At 39.2% G+C, this 19926-nt stretch overlaps 1 protein-coding gene across 6 annotated transcripts in view; it reads left to right on the top strand.

Moving 5' to 3' along the window:
- MELK (maternal embryonic leucine zipper kinase) overlaps positions 1 to 19926 on the top strand; it is a 94144-nt gene that overhangs the window by 58411 nt on the left and 15807 nt on the right. For all 6 annotated transcript variants that reach the window (XM_069085249.1, XM_069085253.1, XM_069085251.1 and 3 more), the window contains 4 exons: positions 7502 to 7570; positions 12712 to 12810; positions 14717 to 14803; positions 19676 to 19810. In XM_069085249.1, coding sequence (XP_068941350.1) covers positions 7502 to 7570; positions 12712 to 12810; positions 14717 to 14803; positions 19676 to 19810 — 390 coding nt within the window. The remainder of the gene's footprint in view (positions 1 to 7501; positions 7571 to 12711; positions 12811 to 14716; positions 14804 to 19675; positions 19811 to 19926) is intronic.

Below are 19926 nucleotides of genomic sequence, written 5' to 3' on the forward strand. Positions count from 1 at the left end.
ACTCAATGCTTCCTGGTTTGATTGAAAACCCACCAAAACTTGACATCCTGTATGTAAGTCTGGTTTGAGGCAGACTTATTTTGTTTATCTTCTGCATTTTTAACCTAAAAGCTCAACTGCAATTTGTAGCATGATTACTAATAAATTAGATTGAGTAGTAAGCTTATTAACTGCACCTATATTCATGTACCATAACTGTTCAGAGACGAGCATTGATATACTGCGGTTCTTGGCACTCAATGAAAGTAAAGTAAGATAGCTTAAGAGTAGAGCTGCTTTCTAACAACTCTAAATTACAGTTTTGTTGGTTTTTGTAAGATATTTAAAAATTATAAAATATACTTAGCCTAATACTAATGAAATGGGGAAGATTATGTACCCCCAGAGAGTCCCACACCTTTCTCAGGGATATAAAATGATTAATTATATTCCTGATGTGGACTTCCCTGTATTTAGTGTGTTTGCTGTGCCTGTTCAGTTTAAACTGGAAGCTAGAGCCACAGCTTTAGTGTGTCTTTAATTTTAGACCGTGCCTTGTGTTTCCATAGAGCTGGGGTTCTGTGAGGGAAGACCCTTGTGTCCAAGCTGCCTATGCCTAAGAATTCTGGGGGAGCTGGAGGTGTGGTGGCAGTTCAGAGAAATACCTGGTGTTGAAGATTTTCCATGTAATAGCCATGACCCTATTTCATGTTGTGGGTTGAATATTCCGTATGCCATCCATCAGGTCTCTAAACATTCTTATTGTATACCAGACAAACTGGAAGCTAGGAAGACTTGAGTTCTGGTCCTGCCTTTGCCATGTACTGGGTGTGTGATGATAGCTAAGTCTTTTAGCTTTCTCCTGCTCTAGGGAGCAGTTAGGTCTCCCAGGGCTCCCACTGTGCTGTGCGCTTATCCTTGGGCCATCTCCACTAAGTTTAGCACCAATATGATGAGCGCTCTGGGGGCTCAGAGCAGGTCAGAGCTTCTGTGCGGCTCAACAGTGGAATCCTACCTCGAATGACTGTTGTACTTCTTGCTTGGGAGATAGAGGGAGCGATCTGTTCTCTCCCTCCCCCCAAAAAAAATACATTGCAGAAAAGGTGCAGCCCTACATTGGTAAAAAGAGTTTCCTCACTTGGGAGCTCCCTGTAACAATGAAATCACAGGTATAATCTGTCCCTCTCCCCCTACCATGTACTAGTGATTACGTCCATTACAAAATTTACCCAAAATGGAAACTGAAAAGGCCGTGGCAAGTGAAGAGGACACCTCTTGACTCAAGGAGTGGGACTGTTGTGTTGAGTCCAGTTTACTTTGGATGTAAATGGGGAGAGACCAGAGGCAAGGACTCAGGTAAAGTGTGATTACAGACATCTGTGGAAGAGGTGATGGGGCCTGAACTAAGCAGATGGCCCTGTGAGGAGAAGGGGGAGGTTATGTAGGAGAGATGTGGAGGTGGGAACGACAAGGCTTGGACATGTGAAGTGAGAAAGATGGCACCAACATTGTGACCATGGAAGAAATGAGAAGATGATGGTGTCCTTGTTAGAAACAGGGAATCTTGGAAGAGGAAGAAAGGTAACATTAAGATTTGCCTTCTTTGTTACTCCTGCTCATCCTGTGTGACTCATTCTGTCCAACCCCAAACAAAAAAAGTGGGGATCTTACAGGTCACTGCCCTCACAGCCCAGAGCCTGTCTTCGGAGTCAACAAACATTTATGATGATTTGACTTTTGAGGGCCACCTGTCATGAAGTGACCTGTTGGGTAGGGCTGGGATAATGTGGGGAGGTGTTCAGAATTTTCCATTGTCATCAGCACACAGCTGTTCCTGTAGGTGCCTGAGGGGCCAGTGTCTAGTTCAGAAGGGGGGATACTGAAGAATGGGGGGAGGTGTTGGGTAAAAAGAATATTATAGTTGCATTGGACATAAGCCTCATGATTGACTGGCTGTATGAACATCAGATGTGACCTGTCTTCTCATCCTCTCAGCTGATCACAACCCCTAAGGGCAAGGCCTTCACCCCAAGAGCCTGGTGCCTTCTCTTTGGATGTTCTCTACCACTATTACTCCCTTTTGGGGAAATTTTGATCATTTCACAGATGATGCAGATCAACCATCAGTGCTAAAGAATCAATAGACTTTTATCTCAAGTGCATTTTAACTTACAAAAGGTGTCTGACTTGAGACACCCAGATGCATCATAGTCACTTGAGATGAGTACAGCCAGATGTGTGCCCTATATGTTCTGCATATGATATGCTTTTGGTATCTTAAGTGCTTCAGTTGGAACTTGGGACTTTATTGCTCACATTTAGGAAACACGAGTTTATCAGGAGGTTTTTCTTGGAGCAACTCCAGATGGGGGCAGTAGCATAAGAGAGAAACAAACCCTCTTGGAGTCAAATCTTCATTTTGACCTGGTCTGTGAACCCAGTCTCAGGGGTACTTAGCCAGCTCAGGGCATCTGGGTCTCAGAAGAAATGATCTTCATGTTACATCAAGAGGAAGAAGAGATTAATGACCCAGGAAGAGGTGGCCATTCTGACCTGGCCTAGCTTGTGTCAGGGACTTACCACTTCTCCCATCTGGAGTTCCAGTCAAGGGGGCTACTCTTTTATATGGAAGTTCAGATATTTTATAGGGAGTCTTGATAATGTGTGTCTGATGATTATCCTACCTCTTATCACAGGTGGAGAGGTGCTAATTATGAGGTTGCATGGGGAAGTTTCCAGCTTGCAAGTTTCTGGGTATTAGGGATTCTGGAAAGAGGGGCAGGTTGTATATAAGGAAGGAGGAAAGAGCATGTCTAGAGTAGAGACAGCTTGATGCAAGAAAGGATAGGACTAAAACCCCTACATAGAGCTAATTTTTGTAATATTTTGTAATACTCTAATATTTGTACCCAGAATGTTTTCTTGCCACACCACTTTGCCTGGAATAGTCACCACTCACACCAACTCTCCCATCAGTTTATGTCTTTTAAAATCCTACCCATCCTTCAAGGTCTATTTCAGATGTGACTGCTTTCATGAATCCTTCCTGACTTCTTCTCCCACCCCCAAAATAGGTAACTTAAACTCTGCCTTATGTCTTAGCTATTTGTGGTCTTGTTTTATTTGCCCTTCCCTTCATCTAGATTTTAGGTCCTTCATGGAGCTACATCTTATTCAGCTTTGTAAACATAGTTCCTCTCCTTCCCCATATGAGAGCTGGTATTAGGTGCTCAGTGATTACTGATTGATTTTGATGGATTGGTAATATCCTGTCATTACCTAGAAAGAAGGCTGGGGTTAATTACAGGCCGGAATTCTGCAGTGCAGCGGATATCCACTAGAGGGTCACATGGAGTCACTTGTTTGTGCTCAAAACAGCTCTAGGCTTCTCCCCTCTGTTTCAGCTGTGCAGTTCAGAAAAAAGGTTGACATCCCTAATATACAGATGTCATAGGAATGCTCTGGTCATGAGTGACCCCTCTTAGGCATTTAATAAGCATGCTCATCATTCAAAGCTCTTAAGTGTACAAACAATTTGATTCTGTAGATCTGATAACCAGAAATGCTGCTTAGAAGCACGTGGTTCTGATAGCGACACAGTCAAGTTGTTTACATACTTAGGGACCTGAGGACTCACAATATACTATGTGTTCCAATACTGGATCCTTTTTTCTTTATTGTTCGAGGCTCTCTACCCTCCTCTGTTTTTATCACCATATTCTTGAGCTCTGAATGTTTTCTTTCATATACCCTTTATCCTACCACATAGCATGCTAGCTTTTCTCCTTCTCCCTCCCTCCCCATTGAACCTGGGATTGGAAGGAATGAGTTCAAGTTCTTGCTTTCCTGTTTATTAGTAGTGTGCCTATGGGCACATCACTTATTCTCCACGAACCTCCCTTTCCTCATCTGTAAAATGGTGGTAATACTATATTATCTACTCTGTAAGAGTGATGTGAGGAAAGCACTTGGCAAAATGTAGAGTCCTGGGGGCGGCTAGGTGGCACAGTGAATAGAGCACCAGCCCTGGAGTCAGGAGGACCTGAGTTCAAATCCAGCCTCAGACATTTAACATAAAAACTAGCCATGTGACCTTGGGCAAGTCACTTAAGCTCCAAAAAGGGAAAAAAAAACTGTAGAGTCCTATGTAAATGCCATCAACTGTTATTGTTTCCGGGACTACTTTGATGAAAGTGTGGATCCCCTGCTACTCTGAGACTGGAGTATGGCATAAAGGTAGATGCTGTGCAAATGCAGGTTGTGATGATGGGATGTAGCATTAAATCTGCAGATGTTCAGCGTCTCCTGTTTTAGTGCTTTTGAGGCTTTATGGTCTCATCCCTTGCTATTTGATTTTGCTTCAGTTTAAATGACCATTTCTTTGGAAGTACTTTCATCATACTAGCTAGCAGGTATAGAATCTAAAGACGCAAAAGGAAAGGTCTTAGAGTATAAGGGAGGAGGAAGGAACATGTCTAGAGTAGATGCAGAAGTCCTCTCTTTGGGATTCAGAAATAGATTTTTCTTCTTAAATGAAATGAATGAAAAAGTGTTTACTGTACATTTATTATGTGCTATGTAATGGGGATTCAAAAAGAAAATGTGAAACAGTTTGCTCTCTCAAGAAGCTAATATTCTAATTAGAGGGAACCACATATGAAAGAGTTTACCTGTAAGGATTTGGAAAAACCCAGAAATCCTAAGGTTATAGTAGCAGAATGTGTGGTAAGGTCCCAAGGGTCTTTAGGCTGTATTAGGTCAGATAACAGTGCCAGGAATCTGGAGGTCAGAGGGCAGGGCAGATGGTAAGGCTTGGTGGTCTTCCATCTCAGTAGAATGAGTAGAGGTCTCGACACCAAGTGATCAGGTGTGAGCAGGTATGTTGCTCTTTCTGATGGCAGCTGTTTCCCACTAATTGGTATTGGATAATTGAAAATAGAAGTGAGCTCACTAGATAGTAGGGGGAAAATGCCAGTAAATTTAAGTAAAAGAAATGCTCCTCATTCTCTGTGACTGGAAGTTGTGACCTAAATACCTTCGTATATTGTCACTGAAGAAGTTAGCCCAGGAATACTTTCCCCCTCTGACTTTATCTCTGCTTCTCCTTAAATTCATTTATTACTATTACTCCTTCACAGGTAAGATCGCCATATGTACTTAGTTAAACCTGGTTTTATTGACAAGCATATCTCTCATATTTATGGATCTTGGTAGCTCCAAGAGTAGTCACTGTTCCATGCCATCCCTGTGCATCTTCCCCCATCCCTATGGATTGTTACGGTTTGACTGCTTTGCTTATCTTATCTAAATTCTGTTTTGTGGCTTCTCAACCCGGGGAACCATAGATGACTGGGACAAGATGAGTCACAAAAATGATTAGACTAGTTCCCCAGACCCAGAGTCCCTCTGGGTGGTCTACCAGAATTAGATCTGGGGCTAGATTGAGTCTCTAAACATTATACATATGTGTTCTTCCAATCATATTGACAGATGATTAAGTGACACCCAATACATGTTGTAGTAGTTAATCCTGCAAGCAGCCACACAGTGGCAATTTACTATGGAAGACATTTTTTCATTATCCCTTCAAAAGTTGGAAGGGGAGTAGGATATATCCTATTCTTGTCCACAGTGTGATATGGTATTATAATGAAATGAGGGAAGGCAGCATAACACAGTGGATAGAGAGCTGACTTGATAACTCGTGAGATATGGGCTCAGGTTCCATCTCCCAGAGATCCATACTGGTCATGTGACCCTAGGTAAATCATTTAACATCTAAGTACTCTGGGCAATGCCCTATGACTGGAAGTTGCCCAGAAGGTGCTGACCTACCTTTGTTGGAGAAAATTACTCACAGGGAACTCCCTGTACTTCTGAAATCAGAGATTTACATCCTGGACTATATTGAATTAATATTTTGTCCTTTCTTTAATTTTGATTTTAACTGGTAGCCAGAATGTTTTAGTTTAATAGAATGTGTGTGTGTGTGTGTGTGCACGCACATGTGCACATACACATCTATCTTAATATAATAAACCTCATCCATTCCCTAAAGGGAGAGATGAATTCTGAGAAGTAATGTTCAGGAGTTTTGTTATGTCACAGCATGCCCTTGTAGTCAATATGTGTGCAGATAATTATGCTCTGCTTTGTGGATTAACCACTATTATTTTAAAATTCTGACTTATTTGGTATATGTTACACATTTACAGATATTTTTTAAAAAGTAATACTAAAATTTATCATTTATAACCAAAGAGTTATGTGATATGTTACAAAGCCAAATAGTTTACTGGTCATTATTCTACACTTCTTTCTTCTAGTATAACTGAGGGTTGGCTCTGAAATATGCTTTAAATGTTCCTGTTCCCTAAAGTTAAAAATTGCTTCCAAACTAGAAAAAATGTGATAGAAACTAGGTATAGACCAACATCTCACACCATATACCAAGATAAGGTCAAAATGGCATATGATTTAAACTTAAAGGGTGGTACCATATCTCTCCAGCCTACGGATAAGGGAAGGATTTAGAACCAAACAAGATATAGAGAGCATTATGAAATGTAAAATAAATAATTTTGGTTATGTAAAATTAGAGTAATGCAAATTAAAACAACTCTAATGTACCACTTCATACCTATCAGATTGGCTAATATGACAAAAATAGAAAATAATAAATGTTGGAGGGGATGTTGGAAAACTGGGACACTAACATCCTGTTGGTGGAGTTGTGAATGGATCCAACCATTCTGGAGAGCAATTTGGAACTTTGCCCAAAGGGCTATAAAACTGTTCATACCCTTTGATCCAGCAACACCACTGAGAGGTCTGTATACCAAAATAATTAAAAAATGGGAGAAGGAAGGACCTATTTGTACAAAAAATATTTATAGCAGCTTTTTTTTTGTGGTGGCTAAGATTGGAAATTGAGGATATGCCCATCACCTGGGGAATGGCTGAACAAGTTGTGGTATATGATTGTGATGAAATATTACTGTTCTCTAAGAAATGGCAAGCAGGATTTCAGAAAAACCTAGAAAGACATATCAACTCATGTAAAAGTGAGCAGAATCAGGAGAACATTGTACACAGTAACAACAATATTGTATGATGGAGAACTATAAATAAGCTCTGTTTTCAACAATACAATGATCCATGACAATCCCAAAAGACTAATGATAAAACATGTTATCTACCTCCAGGGAAAGAACTGATATCTGAATACAGACTGAAGCATACTATTTTTCGTTTTCTTCTCATTCCTTTGTTTGAATCTTCTTATACAAAATGACGAATATGGAAATGTTTTACATGATTGTGCAGGAGAGAGGGGGAAAGGGAAGGAGGAAAGAATAGAATTTGGAACTCAAAACTTAAAAATTGTTTTAACATAATTGGGGGAAATATTATTTAAAAAATTGCTCCCTTTTATATTTCTAACTTTTACCAAATCAGTATATTGACCAGGAATTCTGTCAAGAATAATTAAATCTAACCTACTCTAACTTTTTTTTTTTAGCGAGGAAAATATGACATTCCAAAATGGCTGTCTCCTGGCAGTATTCTACTTCTTCAACAAATGCTGCAGGTAAAATTTACTTTTAAATAACTTTTGGTCTAGTGAAATCACTACTTTATACTCTTCTGAAAAATTTTCTGATGGTATTAAGTCTCTCCCTTGATAAGAACTTTAAGGGGCCAGTGTTGTTCTCTCTTACCCCCAAATGATTCCTTCCTATTTTCTACCATATCATCCTTCATAAAAAAAAAAAAAATTGCATTGGATTCCTTCATTGAATTAAATTATGCTAGTTTTTTTTTTCTCTTTTTTTTTGGAGGAGGGAGGGCAGGGCAATTGGGGTTAAGTGACTAGCCCAATGTCACACAAGTGGTAAGTGTCTGAGGCTGTATGCTAGGTTTTTAAGGCCTCTGTCATTTGTGCCTATATTCGTACTTAAAAAAAAAATCTTCTCTGCTTCTTTTATCTACTTTCCAATTGACCCAAGCCCTCTCTTTCCTCTCACAGCCCTATATTTGTCCGTTTGGCATATTACATGAAATAAAGAGAGCTGCTTAGTGTAATAAGGAGGAACTTGGGCTGGAAGAAAGGAGACCTGGGTTTTCACCTTCATTGTACCATTGACTACCTTGGGCAAGTCATTTAATGTCTCTTTGACTACCTCACATGTACATGGAGATGATAATTATCTTTAAGGGTTATTGTGAGAATTCAGTTAAATAGTAGATTGTGGATAAAATATTTCTCAGAATCTTAATTTCTTTGTTGTCAGCTAAAATAGGACCTGTGACCCCAAACCAAAGGTCTGGACTTACATAAGACAGTTCTGGAAGATTCTCTCTAAATTCTCCTTAGCTTGTTTTAGGGTTTCCTCTGGGAAAGTAAAATTCTTACTAATGTCTAAAAGGGTGTTGAGCTTCAACTTGACCCTCTCAGGCACTGAATATAGAGTATATTTTATTTTACCTAACAAGAAACACAAAGCACTTGTACTTGAGCCTATCACTAAGACAAACATATACTCTCTGCTGGGCTTCTGTCTACTGGATACTTAAAAGTAAGCTTTCTGAAAAGTAAGCCGATACTCAAGAACTGTAATTGTGGGCTCACGTGGATTTTGTTCAGTCTTAGAAGTTGTTCAATAACAGTTTTTGGGCCTGTTTTGCCACTATCTAGATTTGCCCCTAGGAATCAGTATTTGGCTTGTTTTATTTTAAAGAACCCACAGTTCTGAGGGGGTGGAGTCAAGATGGAATAGAAGCAGGATCTCTGAGCGGCTCTGGCTTCCACCTTCCCCAAACCGTGTAAAAAGGGAACTCTAAACAAACTTTGGAGCTGCAGAACCCACAAAATGACACAGAGAAGCTAACCTCCCCATGAGGACAGCCCGGCAGGCTGTCAGGAATCGGCCAGTGCAGTGCTCTGGGAGCCAAGCCCAGCCCCACGCCTGAGGCTTTAGCACCAGGGCGGGCCTGACCAGCCGCCTGCTGGAAGGACTCCAGATCAGTAGCAGCTGTGGCTGTTTCCAGATTTATCAACACATAGATGCAAAGGACAAAGTGAGAGGACTTTGGGACCCAGTAAGTGGGAGTGCGTGACTTTTGCCCCCGGGGGGAGAAGCTGCTGACAAGCTGGCACAGCCAGCCAGCGCCATGTGGCAGCTTCAGCTCCTGGCCTGCAGAGTGTAGGGGGACCAAGCACCAGTCTGAGGGGTAATTGCTCTTGCTTTAACCTTCTTGGATCTGGATTGCAGTCTAGGGTGGAGGTCCTGGGGTGTGTGTCCGGCTTGCCAGAGCGTGTGGAAACCTCAGAGAGGGCACCCATCTAATACCTCCGGCAGCTGAGAAAACCCCAGTGTTTGGGACGAAAGCTCCCCTGTCTGGTGGCAGAGTCCTACTGTGGCAAAAAGCCCAGGGGTCAAGTGACTGAGGGGCGACATGACCAGGCAAAGGAAACAAAGCAGACAGAAGATTCCAACATTAGAGTCCTATTTTGGGGACAAAAAGGAACAAAGCATGGAACAGGAGGAAGACAATGAAGTCAGAACTCCTGCACCAAAAGCTTCAAAGGAAAATACAAGCTGGTTACAGGACATAGAGGACCTCAAGAAGCAGATAAGAGAAGTGGAGGAAAAATTGGGAAGAGAAATGAGAACGATGCAAGAAAATTACAAAATGAGAGTAAACAGCCTGACTGAGGAAGATAACACCTTAAAAAACAAACTAACTCAAATGGCAAAAGAGGCTCAAAAAGGCAATGAGGAGAAGAATGCCTTAAAAAGCAGAATTTGCCAGATGGAAAAAGAATCTCAAAAGCTCAATGAGGAGAATCATTCCTTCAGAATTAGATAGGAGCAAATGGAAGCTAATGACTTGATGAGAAATCAAAATGCTGTTAAACAGATCCAAACAAATGAAAGAATGGAAGGCAATGTGAAATATCTCTTGGGAAAAACCACTGACCTGGGAAATAGATCCAGGAGAGATAATTTAAAAATTATTGGACTACCTGAAAGCCATGAACAAAGTAAGAACCTAGAAATCATCCTCCAGGAAGTTCTCAACGAAAACTGCCCTGATGTTTTAGTGCCAGAGGGCAAAATAGAGGTTGAAAGAATCCACCAATCACCTCCTGAAAAAGATCCCAAAAAGAAAACTCCTAGGAATATTATAGTCAGGTTCTAGAATTCCCAGATTTAGGAGAGAATATTACAAGCAGCCAGATAGAAACAACTTGAATATTGTGGAAACACAATCAGGATAACTCAGGATCTGGCAGCTTCTACAGTGAGGGATCGAAGGGCTTGGAATATGATATTCCAGAGGTCAAAGGAGCTGGGATTAAAACCAAGAGTCACCTACCCAGCAAAACTGAGTATCATGTTTCAGGGGAAGTGGTCATTCAGTGGAATAGAGGACTTTCAAGCATTCTTGCTGAAAAAAACCAGAGTTGAATAGAAAATTTGACATTCAGATACAAGAAGTAAGAGAAGCATGAGAAGGTAAACAGGGAAAAGAAATCATAAGGAACTTATCAAAGTTGAACCATTAACATTCCTACATGGAAAAACAATAATGGTAACTTATGAAACTTTTCTCAGTAGTTGAAGGGAATAGAAAAAATATATATATGTATGTATATATGTGAGGGTATTTGGGCATATGAATACATATGTGAATGTGTGTATATATGTTTACAGGTATGCAAAGAGGGCACAGGACCAATTTAATAGGAAAGGATGATATTTAAAAGGTGAAATTAAGAGATGAGAGGAATATAATGAGAGGAGATGGGGAGAGACAGAATGGGGTAAATTATCTCATATAGAAGACTTAAGGGAAAATGGTTACAATGGAGGAGAAGAATAGGAAGGCAAAAGGGAGTGGGTCAACCTTATTCTCATTGAATTTGGCTTGAGGAGGGAGTGAAATACACACTAAATAGGGTATCTCACTCTCCAGGAGAGTAGGGGGGAAGGGGATGAGAGGGGGGATAATGGAAGGGAGGTCAGGTGGGGGGGAGGGAAGTTGGAAGCACCCACTTTTGAAAAAGGATTGGATCAAAGTAGAGAATAGAACAAGTGGGAGGTAGGATAGGAGGGAGGGAAATATAGTCAGTCTTTTACAATATATCTACTATGTTATTGTTTTGCATTAGCCACACATGTATAACCTATACTGAACTGCTTATCTTCCCAGTAACGGTGGGTGACAAGGGAGGAAGGGAATGAATCTGTAATTCAAAGTTTTCAAATCAAATATTCATATATATATTCTATTATTAATATTATTTTACATGTAATTGAGAAATAAGATACACAGGCACTGGGGCATAGAGATCCACTGGAAAAATCAAAAGAGTTATAGGAGAAAAGATGGGAGAGAGCAGATTGGAGGAGGGGATATTCTGTGGGACTGCTATTTTGGGGCAGTGGGTAGGAGAAAAACGGGGAGAAAATTTGTAACTCAAAATCTGGTGGAAATGAATGATGTAAATCAGAAATTAATAAAGCATTTGAAAAATAAAAGCAAGTAAAAAAAAAAGAACTTGCAGTTCCCATTCAAGTACTTGAGATAACCCGATAAAGTATAGGTTTTGTTTATCCCAAGAAAAATCTTGAAGGACTCACAGTCAAACATTAGGTCAGGAAGCCAGACTTGAGGATTCTTCCATCATTAACATTCTAAGACTGGGAAAATCCAATATTTGAAATGCTGAAATATTTGAAATAATAAAAGTCCAACATTACATTATGCTAATGTAATATGATGTTACTATTGCTACATATTTTCATTTGCCATTTCCTTTCTTTGTCAAAATCTACTTCTGGTTCATCTACCTTGATGAAGCACAGCAAATGCAATTAATTGTCCATAGCAAGACTGGCAACATCTAATCCTTGATCATGTCACCTTTCTGCTGAAAAAGCTTCATTGGTTCCCAGTTGCCTATTGGAAACAAACTCCTTGTCACTGAAAACCCTTTGCAGTCTGATTCCAGCCTACCTTACCAGACTTATTATGCCTAACTTAACCCCTTCGCGTACTTTACGTTAACTGCTAAAATGGCTTCCTTGGTTTTCTTTATACACAACATTTCATTTGTCTCCATGCATCAGGTATTCATTTCCCTCAGATTGGAATGAGGTGTGTTTGATTTTTGTTTTTGTATCTAGCATAGTTTTTGGCACACAATAGGTGCTTAATAAATACTTGCTGATTGTTTTTTTCTTCCTGTCATCCTTACATCTGAAAATGATACTGATTTAGTGAAAAATTATCCTTTTTGAAATATTTCATTTGATTGTAAGTTTTTTGGAAAAGTGATCTTGTATATTTAATGTGGCACCCAGCATTGTGACTGCTTATGTACTCAATTAGTGAATATTTATTTCCTAAGGATATATTTTTTGGCAAAAATATATGTTATGATAGATTTACTGGCTGAACTTTATGAACAATGTCTATATCAATAAAGTTAATTCTGCTAGGCACTTAACTTAAAAAGCCAGTATTGATTGCTACAGGATTTTGTTTTGCTTTTTGCCTGGATTCACATTTCAGAAGATCTTATATCAAGACCACTACAACATGGCATTTTCGTGATTATAAAGTTTTTTAACTGTTTGAATGAAGTTTGAGCCCTTAGGAGAAAAAGTATTGTGTCCATTTGAAAAAGGTAATTTCTGGCCAATTCTCAATGGCCACTAGGTGGACCCAAAGAAACGGATTTCTGTGAAACATCTGCTGAGCCACCCCTGGATCATGCAAGATAACTTGAGTCCTGTTGAATGGCAGAGTAAATATCCAGTGAGTATAATGGAAATATTATTTATACTGTTTTGTGTTGTTGTTTTTAAATCATTTCCTTGAATGTCTCATCCCCATCAAAAATAAGGATGCTTTAAAAGGCTAGATGCTGATTTCCATGCTGATCTACTTGGTTCTCTACCTTTGTATTCTTACTGTCCTCAGCTGTTATGACTGTACCATTGTTAGCCCCTAGAAATCCTTGGAAAGCCAGAGCAGAATATGCCACTACTTCTTGCTCACTTTCACTATTCCTTGATTATTTTTAATAATTCTGCACCTGGATTCCAGATGAACTCTATTCCTTTCTACTAGCCCAACTAAACTTAGCTCATTCATCTTCTGTCTTAGCAATATATGGACTATAAACATCACAGCTAAAACTTGATTTTAAGAGCTATTAATTGCAATTATGTAAATGCAATAATTTGTTTGATGTGGTTGCAATTGTCTGTAGCAACTAGAATTATTTCTTTTTTTTGGGACTGTAGTAATTGTAATCTTCTAAGTTCCCTTTCAGCTCTAAAATCCTATGATTCTATGATGATCTAATGACATTAAGAGAGTAGACAATGTAAAATGCCTGCACATGGCCATTGGGTGTCGTCACTTCTCCATGGAAGGTTTTTCCGTAGAATCTCAGTTTCTAGTCACACCCATAAACCTAGTGAAAAAAATGTGCTATAACAACATGAAATAAAATGAAGATGACATGTTAAATGAAGAAGAGCAAGTGTATATTTTCTTTATCTACTCTCAAAATTTTTTTCCCCTAATTTAGGACCATAGAAGAAAGAATAAGTATCTTAGAAAATTTAACTATTGTGAGAAAGAATATAAATTTTATCTTTTATTGGAACAGTAGCACCTAAATGTATAAATTATCTGAAATATGGTGATCTCTGTGATATAAAATCTGCTTCTAACACTTGCAGTTCCCTTTTATCTAGTTACTATACATAAGTCACAGAGCTGGAACTAACATGATGCTGCCAGGGCTTGATCCCTCACCAGGTCTCATATCCATGTTTCCAGGGGAACAAATTTCTCTCAGAGTGTCACCTTGCTTTGGGATCCACAGGCCTCTTTGGATCAGAGGGGGCATCAGCTAGCAAATACATCTTTGGTGCTCTCCAATCCTTCTTCTGTTTTCCCTTTCTACTGTTTCCTCTGGAACTGAACTGTCTTGCTAACAAACTTCCCTTTAACCTAAATCTCTTCTTTCCTTCCATCATTTCATTGATATTGTCTACTCTTAAAGATGCCAAATTCTTTTGACACCCTTCTCCAAGACTGGCCGTTCCTGCTCTGATGTCTCCTGACCTCTGGAGCCAGGACTAGGAGTTAGCAAAATATTTCTTGCTTCAGGCTGCTACTTCAGATTTTCCTTCTGCCACCATCATTCAGCAACTACCTCTCTGCCTTTAAAATTCATTGCATCCTGTCCAGATCCTTGTTGCTGTCATTTGTGGGTGTTAGATCACACTCTCTCTTTCCTAGTAAGTTTTGTACCACAGTTACAGTCTTCTCCATCTCAGGCCTAGCCTCATTCATACATCATGCCTCTCTGTTCTGCAGCTCTCATGTCCTCCTACACTAATTCTTCTCTCTCTAGCCTTCCTCAGCCATTTCATCTGTAGACCTGGTTCTCTTTCGGTCTGCCATCCCCCTTACTTAAGGTATGCCGCAGATGATGAAATAACTTGTTACGATGATTGACCATAACTTTATGGCTGTTTTTCCCTTCTTGTTTTCTAGAGTAGAAACACTGAGCAGTGACTTTAACATAGCTGTGTCTCACGTTGTTTTTATGTAGTGGTGCTAGGTACTAATGAATCAAACTAGTGTTCTATTTTAATTTCCAGCAGAACTTTTATTAATCTAATTATTCATGTTGCCATTGTAGTGTGGACGTCTTGATGAAGACTGTGTTGTAGAACTTTCAGTATATTATAAACACAACAGACAGATAATGGAAGACTTAATTTCATTGGTAAGAACAATTGTTTGTTACGGTATTGTTATTTTTTTCTGTCTACTTCATTTAAAATGTTATTCTTTTTTTATGAACACAATGTGAAAGCTTACTGATTGTCTTTATTGCAAACATATTGAAAATGAACTCATTTTAAATTTCAACATTATTCCTACTCATAATTTTTCTGATGTTTTCTGGTCTTGAGTAAGAGTAGACTACTATACCAAAAACACTGATTTGAGATAGAATTATAGTGATAGTACTCCCTAAGCCATTATCCTTGTAGGTAACCAAATCATTCCCACACTCTACTCTCCAGTCTTTCTCTACCTTACCACTCATCCCTTGTCAAATTCCATATAGTCTTTCTCTACCTTACCACTCATCCCTTGTCAAATTCCATATCTAGATTACTCCTACCTCCTGATGCTTCCTCTTCTTCTACTTACATGCTACTGAACAGAGCCAGAGAATAAGTCAAACTGTTATGCTAACTGGATACACTATAAATTCATGTTATTCATCTTCAACTGGGCTCTCACTTTAGCAAGGCAATCCTTTTATTCTTCTCTAGTTGATTCCCATAGAAGCTGTTCTTAACTGTATCTTCTTTCTTCAAGCTTCTTACATTTCTTACTCTCTCACCTAAGGACCCTACCTCTTATATTATTGAGAAAATTAAGGCTGTTTACCATAAGTTCCCTCTTCTCTTCATCTCAAACCTCTTGACATCAGTTTCTATTCTCACCCCAATCTCTGATAATGATGTCACCCTTCTTGATCTCATGCCCTCACTTGTTCCCCAGCAGATGTCCTTTCAACCTCTCCCTATACTGGATCCTTCAGACATTCCCAAGTATATCCCATCCTAAGAAAATGTTGAAGCTGTATGCTTCAAGCTATACCCCTAGAAAAAGCTGTGTATGTTTATTATCTTTACTTTCTCTCCTCTCCTTAACCCTTGCTGTCTTGTATTTCACACTTGTCCAAAATAGAACTTCTAGTTTAGCTATTGTTGGACTGTTTTGTTCTTATCCTACACGTTACACTGCAGTGTAACATCATGCCCATTTTTAGGAATCATAAACTTTCTACCTTTATATAATGTGATTGTCCTCTCAGTGATCTTTTCTTGATATAGATATGTTCATACTTGCATATTTGAATGTAATTGTAGTAGTTACAAAACTTATTCAGTATTTTTAAAAATATTTTTTTAAAAGCCTTTTTGTTTTTTACAACTTGCAAGGGTAAGGAGTTTGCCAAAGAAATTTTTGACTGAGCAGTAACTATGAGGAAGCAGTAGGATGCAATAGAAAGAGTAATAGGACCAAAGTTTGAATCTAGGCTTTGCCATGTACTCCTAGTATGACCTTGGCCAAGTACTTTACCCTTTCTGAGTCTCAGTTTTTTCATTTGTAGAATGAAGGGGTTGGACCAAATGGCCTCTAAAATCCCTTCCAGCTCTAGTCTGTGATCAGTGATGTTAGCACCTGCAGCTGTTGTCTTTTGGGCCTTCAATATACATCTTGATATTCCTTTTTCCTCCCTGACCATGTATTTCTTTTTCTTTTCTTTTTTAAAAGCAATTGGGGTTAAGTAACTTGCTCAAGGTTACATGGCCAGGTGTTTCTGGGTGGATGCTAAGTGTCTGAGCCCAGATTCGATCCCCCAGGTCGTCCCAACACTGGGGCCGGTGCTCTTACTCGCTGTGCTACCTGGCTGCCCCTGACCATGTATTTCTTGAATCTCTACTGTTCCAACGACTTCCAGCTCCAGCCCACTTCAGATACCCAGTGGTCACTTTTTAGCCATCATCACATGTAACCACTATATTAGCTTCAAAATCTTGACTTTTGAAATTCTGCTCTCCTATTCATTCATTTACACCATTAGTAATAGCTGATATTTGTCATTATTTCATGCATTATTTCATTTGAACCTCATAATAAATAATCTTGTAAGGCATAGCTACTATAGATATTTTCTCATTTTACTTATGAAGCCTAGAGAAATTAAGTGACTTTCTTATTGTGACACAACTAGCTTTAAGTGTCACAAATGGGATTTGAACTTAAGTGTTCTTGACTTTAGGTCTAGTAGTTTATCTACTATGCCATGGTCTTTGTTTTCATTTTGATTTCTAGTCTTCAGCTTCTTCCTTTTCTCTTTGTCTCCACTACTCAGACTTGACTCTAGAGTTAAATGCTTTAATAATTCACTAGCTACCATTTTAGAATCTTTTGCCTTGTCTTTTATTCCTAACCTATGATTCTTGGGTAACTTCCTTCATTTGGTTTTTCCATTCCTGACCAAAATTGCTGAACGTTGCTAGAGAAAGTCATTGGTTTCTAGTTAGGGGGCAGTAATCTCTCCTGAGCTCTTACTGCTAAGCATTTCTTATTTCATACATACTGTTCCTTATTCCCTACCGTGACTTTTGTAAATCTTTTCCTTATTCTTTAAACTTTCAAACATCTCTGCTACTCACCTCATCATTCTACATAGAAAGCAGATGACTCAATTTCCTACCTAACTGGAAAAACAAAACCTTGGGGTGGCTAGATGGTGCAGTGAATAGAGCACTGGCCCTGGAGTCAGGAGGACCTGAGTTCAAATCTGGCCTCAGACACTTAACACAAAAAATAGCCGTGTGACCATGGGCAAGTCACTTAACTCCAATTGCCCTCCAAAAAGCAAAAAAAAAACAACCAAAACCCCAAAACCTGACTTTAAATTCTTGGAGCTTGCCCAGCTCTCTTCCTCCATGTCTAAAAACTTTTTGGCATGTTTACCTATTTTCCCTTTTTTTAGAGGAAAAGGTATTGCTATTCCTTTGCCTGTGTCCTTTGGGGTACAGGGCTGATTTCCTTTACCTATGCCCTCTGACCCATTCCTTCTCCCCTCTAAGACCTAATTCCATTAAGTCCCCCTCTCAAACATCTTAAAAGATCGTTGATACTTTTACAGTTGGAGGAACTGAGGCAAATAGATGAAGGGACTTGCCAAGGGTCATACATCTCATGAGTAACTGAGGCTATGTTTGGACTCAGAGCTTCTTGGCTCCTGGCCCAGAGCTTCGTGCATGCTGCGTCACAGCATCTCTTACAGCTGCCTGATGGATATTTTTTCTCTGGCTTCTATGTTACCACAGGCCTGGCTCTTCTCACGTCTCTCCTTTACTGGCTTTTCTTTCTGATCCCTTCATTTTGGTATTTATTAAGGTTTTGTCCTTAGCCTTTTTTTTTTTTCCTTTTGACTCTTTACTTTTTCTTTTGGTAATTTCATTCATTCTCTCAGCTTTAATTTTCGGTTATACTCAAATGACTCCCAATTCTTTATCTCCTGCCTTGATAATTGCTCAGGCTCCAGTGTTCTGTCTCCAGTTGTCTATACGATTCAACCTAGGCACCTTGAACTCAGCATGTCTAAAACTTACCTTTCTCCCAAAACCTATTTCAACTTTAACTTCTCTATGCTCCCTTCTTTCTTCAATCCATAATTTATACCATATTTGTGTGACATAATGAGATAAGGAAAGAAGACCATCTGCCAAATTAGGCTTTATGAACTGAAATAACCTTAACTATACAATTGAGAGCTGTCAGAATAGCTAGGAAAGAGTAGGAAATTTAATTTGTTGTCTAACTTATAAAAGAGTTTTAGGTATGTTTTGTCTAGGAAAAAGGAGAGTTTGCAGCTCTAGCAAATAAGAAAGTAATCATTTCTTGTTTAACCATTGTATTGGACCAACTTTATGTATCCATCACATATCAACATTCTAAGAGGTAGAATAAATATATTATGTAGTATAGAAGGCAAACAGTGACAGGTTTAAGATTAGAGGTAAATAGATTTAACAGCATTGTCTCTGATACTTCCAACACTCTCCTGCATCTTCTCACATCTAGACTATTTGAACAGCCAGCTGGAGTACCTGCCTGTCTCAAGTCTCTCCCCATTCCAGTCCATCATCTATTCAGACACTAAAGTGACTTTCCCAAAGTGTAAATCTGACCATATCACCCTCCTACTCGAGTGGGCCACCATCATTTAGAGGGTCATCTAGAAAGTCCTTCATAACCTACTGCTCCCTACCTTTCGAGTCTTCTTATACCTTACTCCCTCACATCTACTCTTCAATCCAGTAACACTAGTCACCTTGCTGTTTCTTGGATAAGACACTCAAATCTCTCAGTTCCAGACATTTTTTCTGTCTTCCATGCTTAGGATGTTCTCTCTTCTCATCTCTCCTACTGACTTCTCTAGCTTCCTTCAAGTCCCAACTAAAATCTCCCCTTCCACAGGAATACTTTCCCAATCCTTCTAGACCCTTCCTTCTGTTGACTACTTCCTATTTATCCTATATACAGCTTGTTGGTACATGCTTCCTTGCATGTTGGCTTCCCCGTTAGATTATGAGTTCCTCCACTGCAGGGACTGTCTTGCCTTTCTATCCCCAGCTCATAGCACAGTGTCTGGCACATAGTAAGTACTTTATAAATGTTTATTTACTGTCTTTATTTCTCATCTCTTCCAGACAATTCTCTAAGATGATAAATTGCTTTAATAAGGGGGAGTTTACTCTTAGGTCCATTTCCTACACAGATCAAATCACAGGTTATGACCAAAAACTATAATGATATGAAGCAGGGGTTGGCAAACCACAGCCTGCAGGCCAAATTTCCCCTGGCCACCTGATTTTGTACACCTGTTGAGCTAAGGATGGTTTTTCCATTTTTAAAGTGGGCTGATATTTGCTGACCCTTCATATAAAGTGCATATCTTATGATAGGGTCAAGAGTTACACAGTTCTGGTATTAACGTGTTTTCAGAAACCAGTCTACTAGATTTCTAAACAGTTGTGTGTTTTGTTTTTTCCCCTAGTGGCAATATGATCAACTTACAGCTACCTATCACCTACTCCTTGCTAAAAAATCTCATGGAAAACCAGTTCGATTAAGGCTTCCATCTGGCAGTGGAGAACAAACAAGTGCTGCTGCTGCATTCAAAGAACTACAGGTAAAGTTTTAGGTCTTTTTGTTTTTTTATGATGTGGTTGGTTCTTAATTCATTCATAATGTGGTTGATTCTTAATTCTCATTGTTATGAGGCAGTTGTACTGTTTAAAAAGATAA

The sequence above is a fragment of the Petaurus breviceps genome, unplaced genomic scaffold (genome assembly GCF_028583685.1).
Source record: "Petaurus breviceps papuanus isolate PSGF00001 unplaced genomic scaffold, PetGlider_PUasm1.0 175, whole genome shotgun sequence".
Taxonomy (NCBI): domain Eukaryota; kingdom Metazoa; phylum Chordata; class Mammalia; order Diprotodontia; family Petauridae; genus Petaurus; species Petaurus breviceps.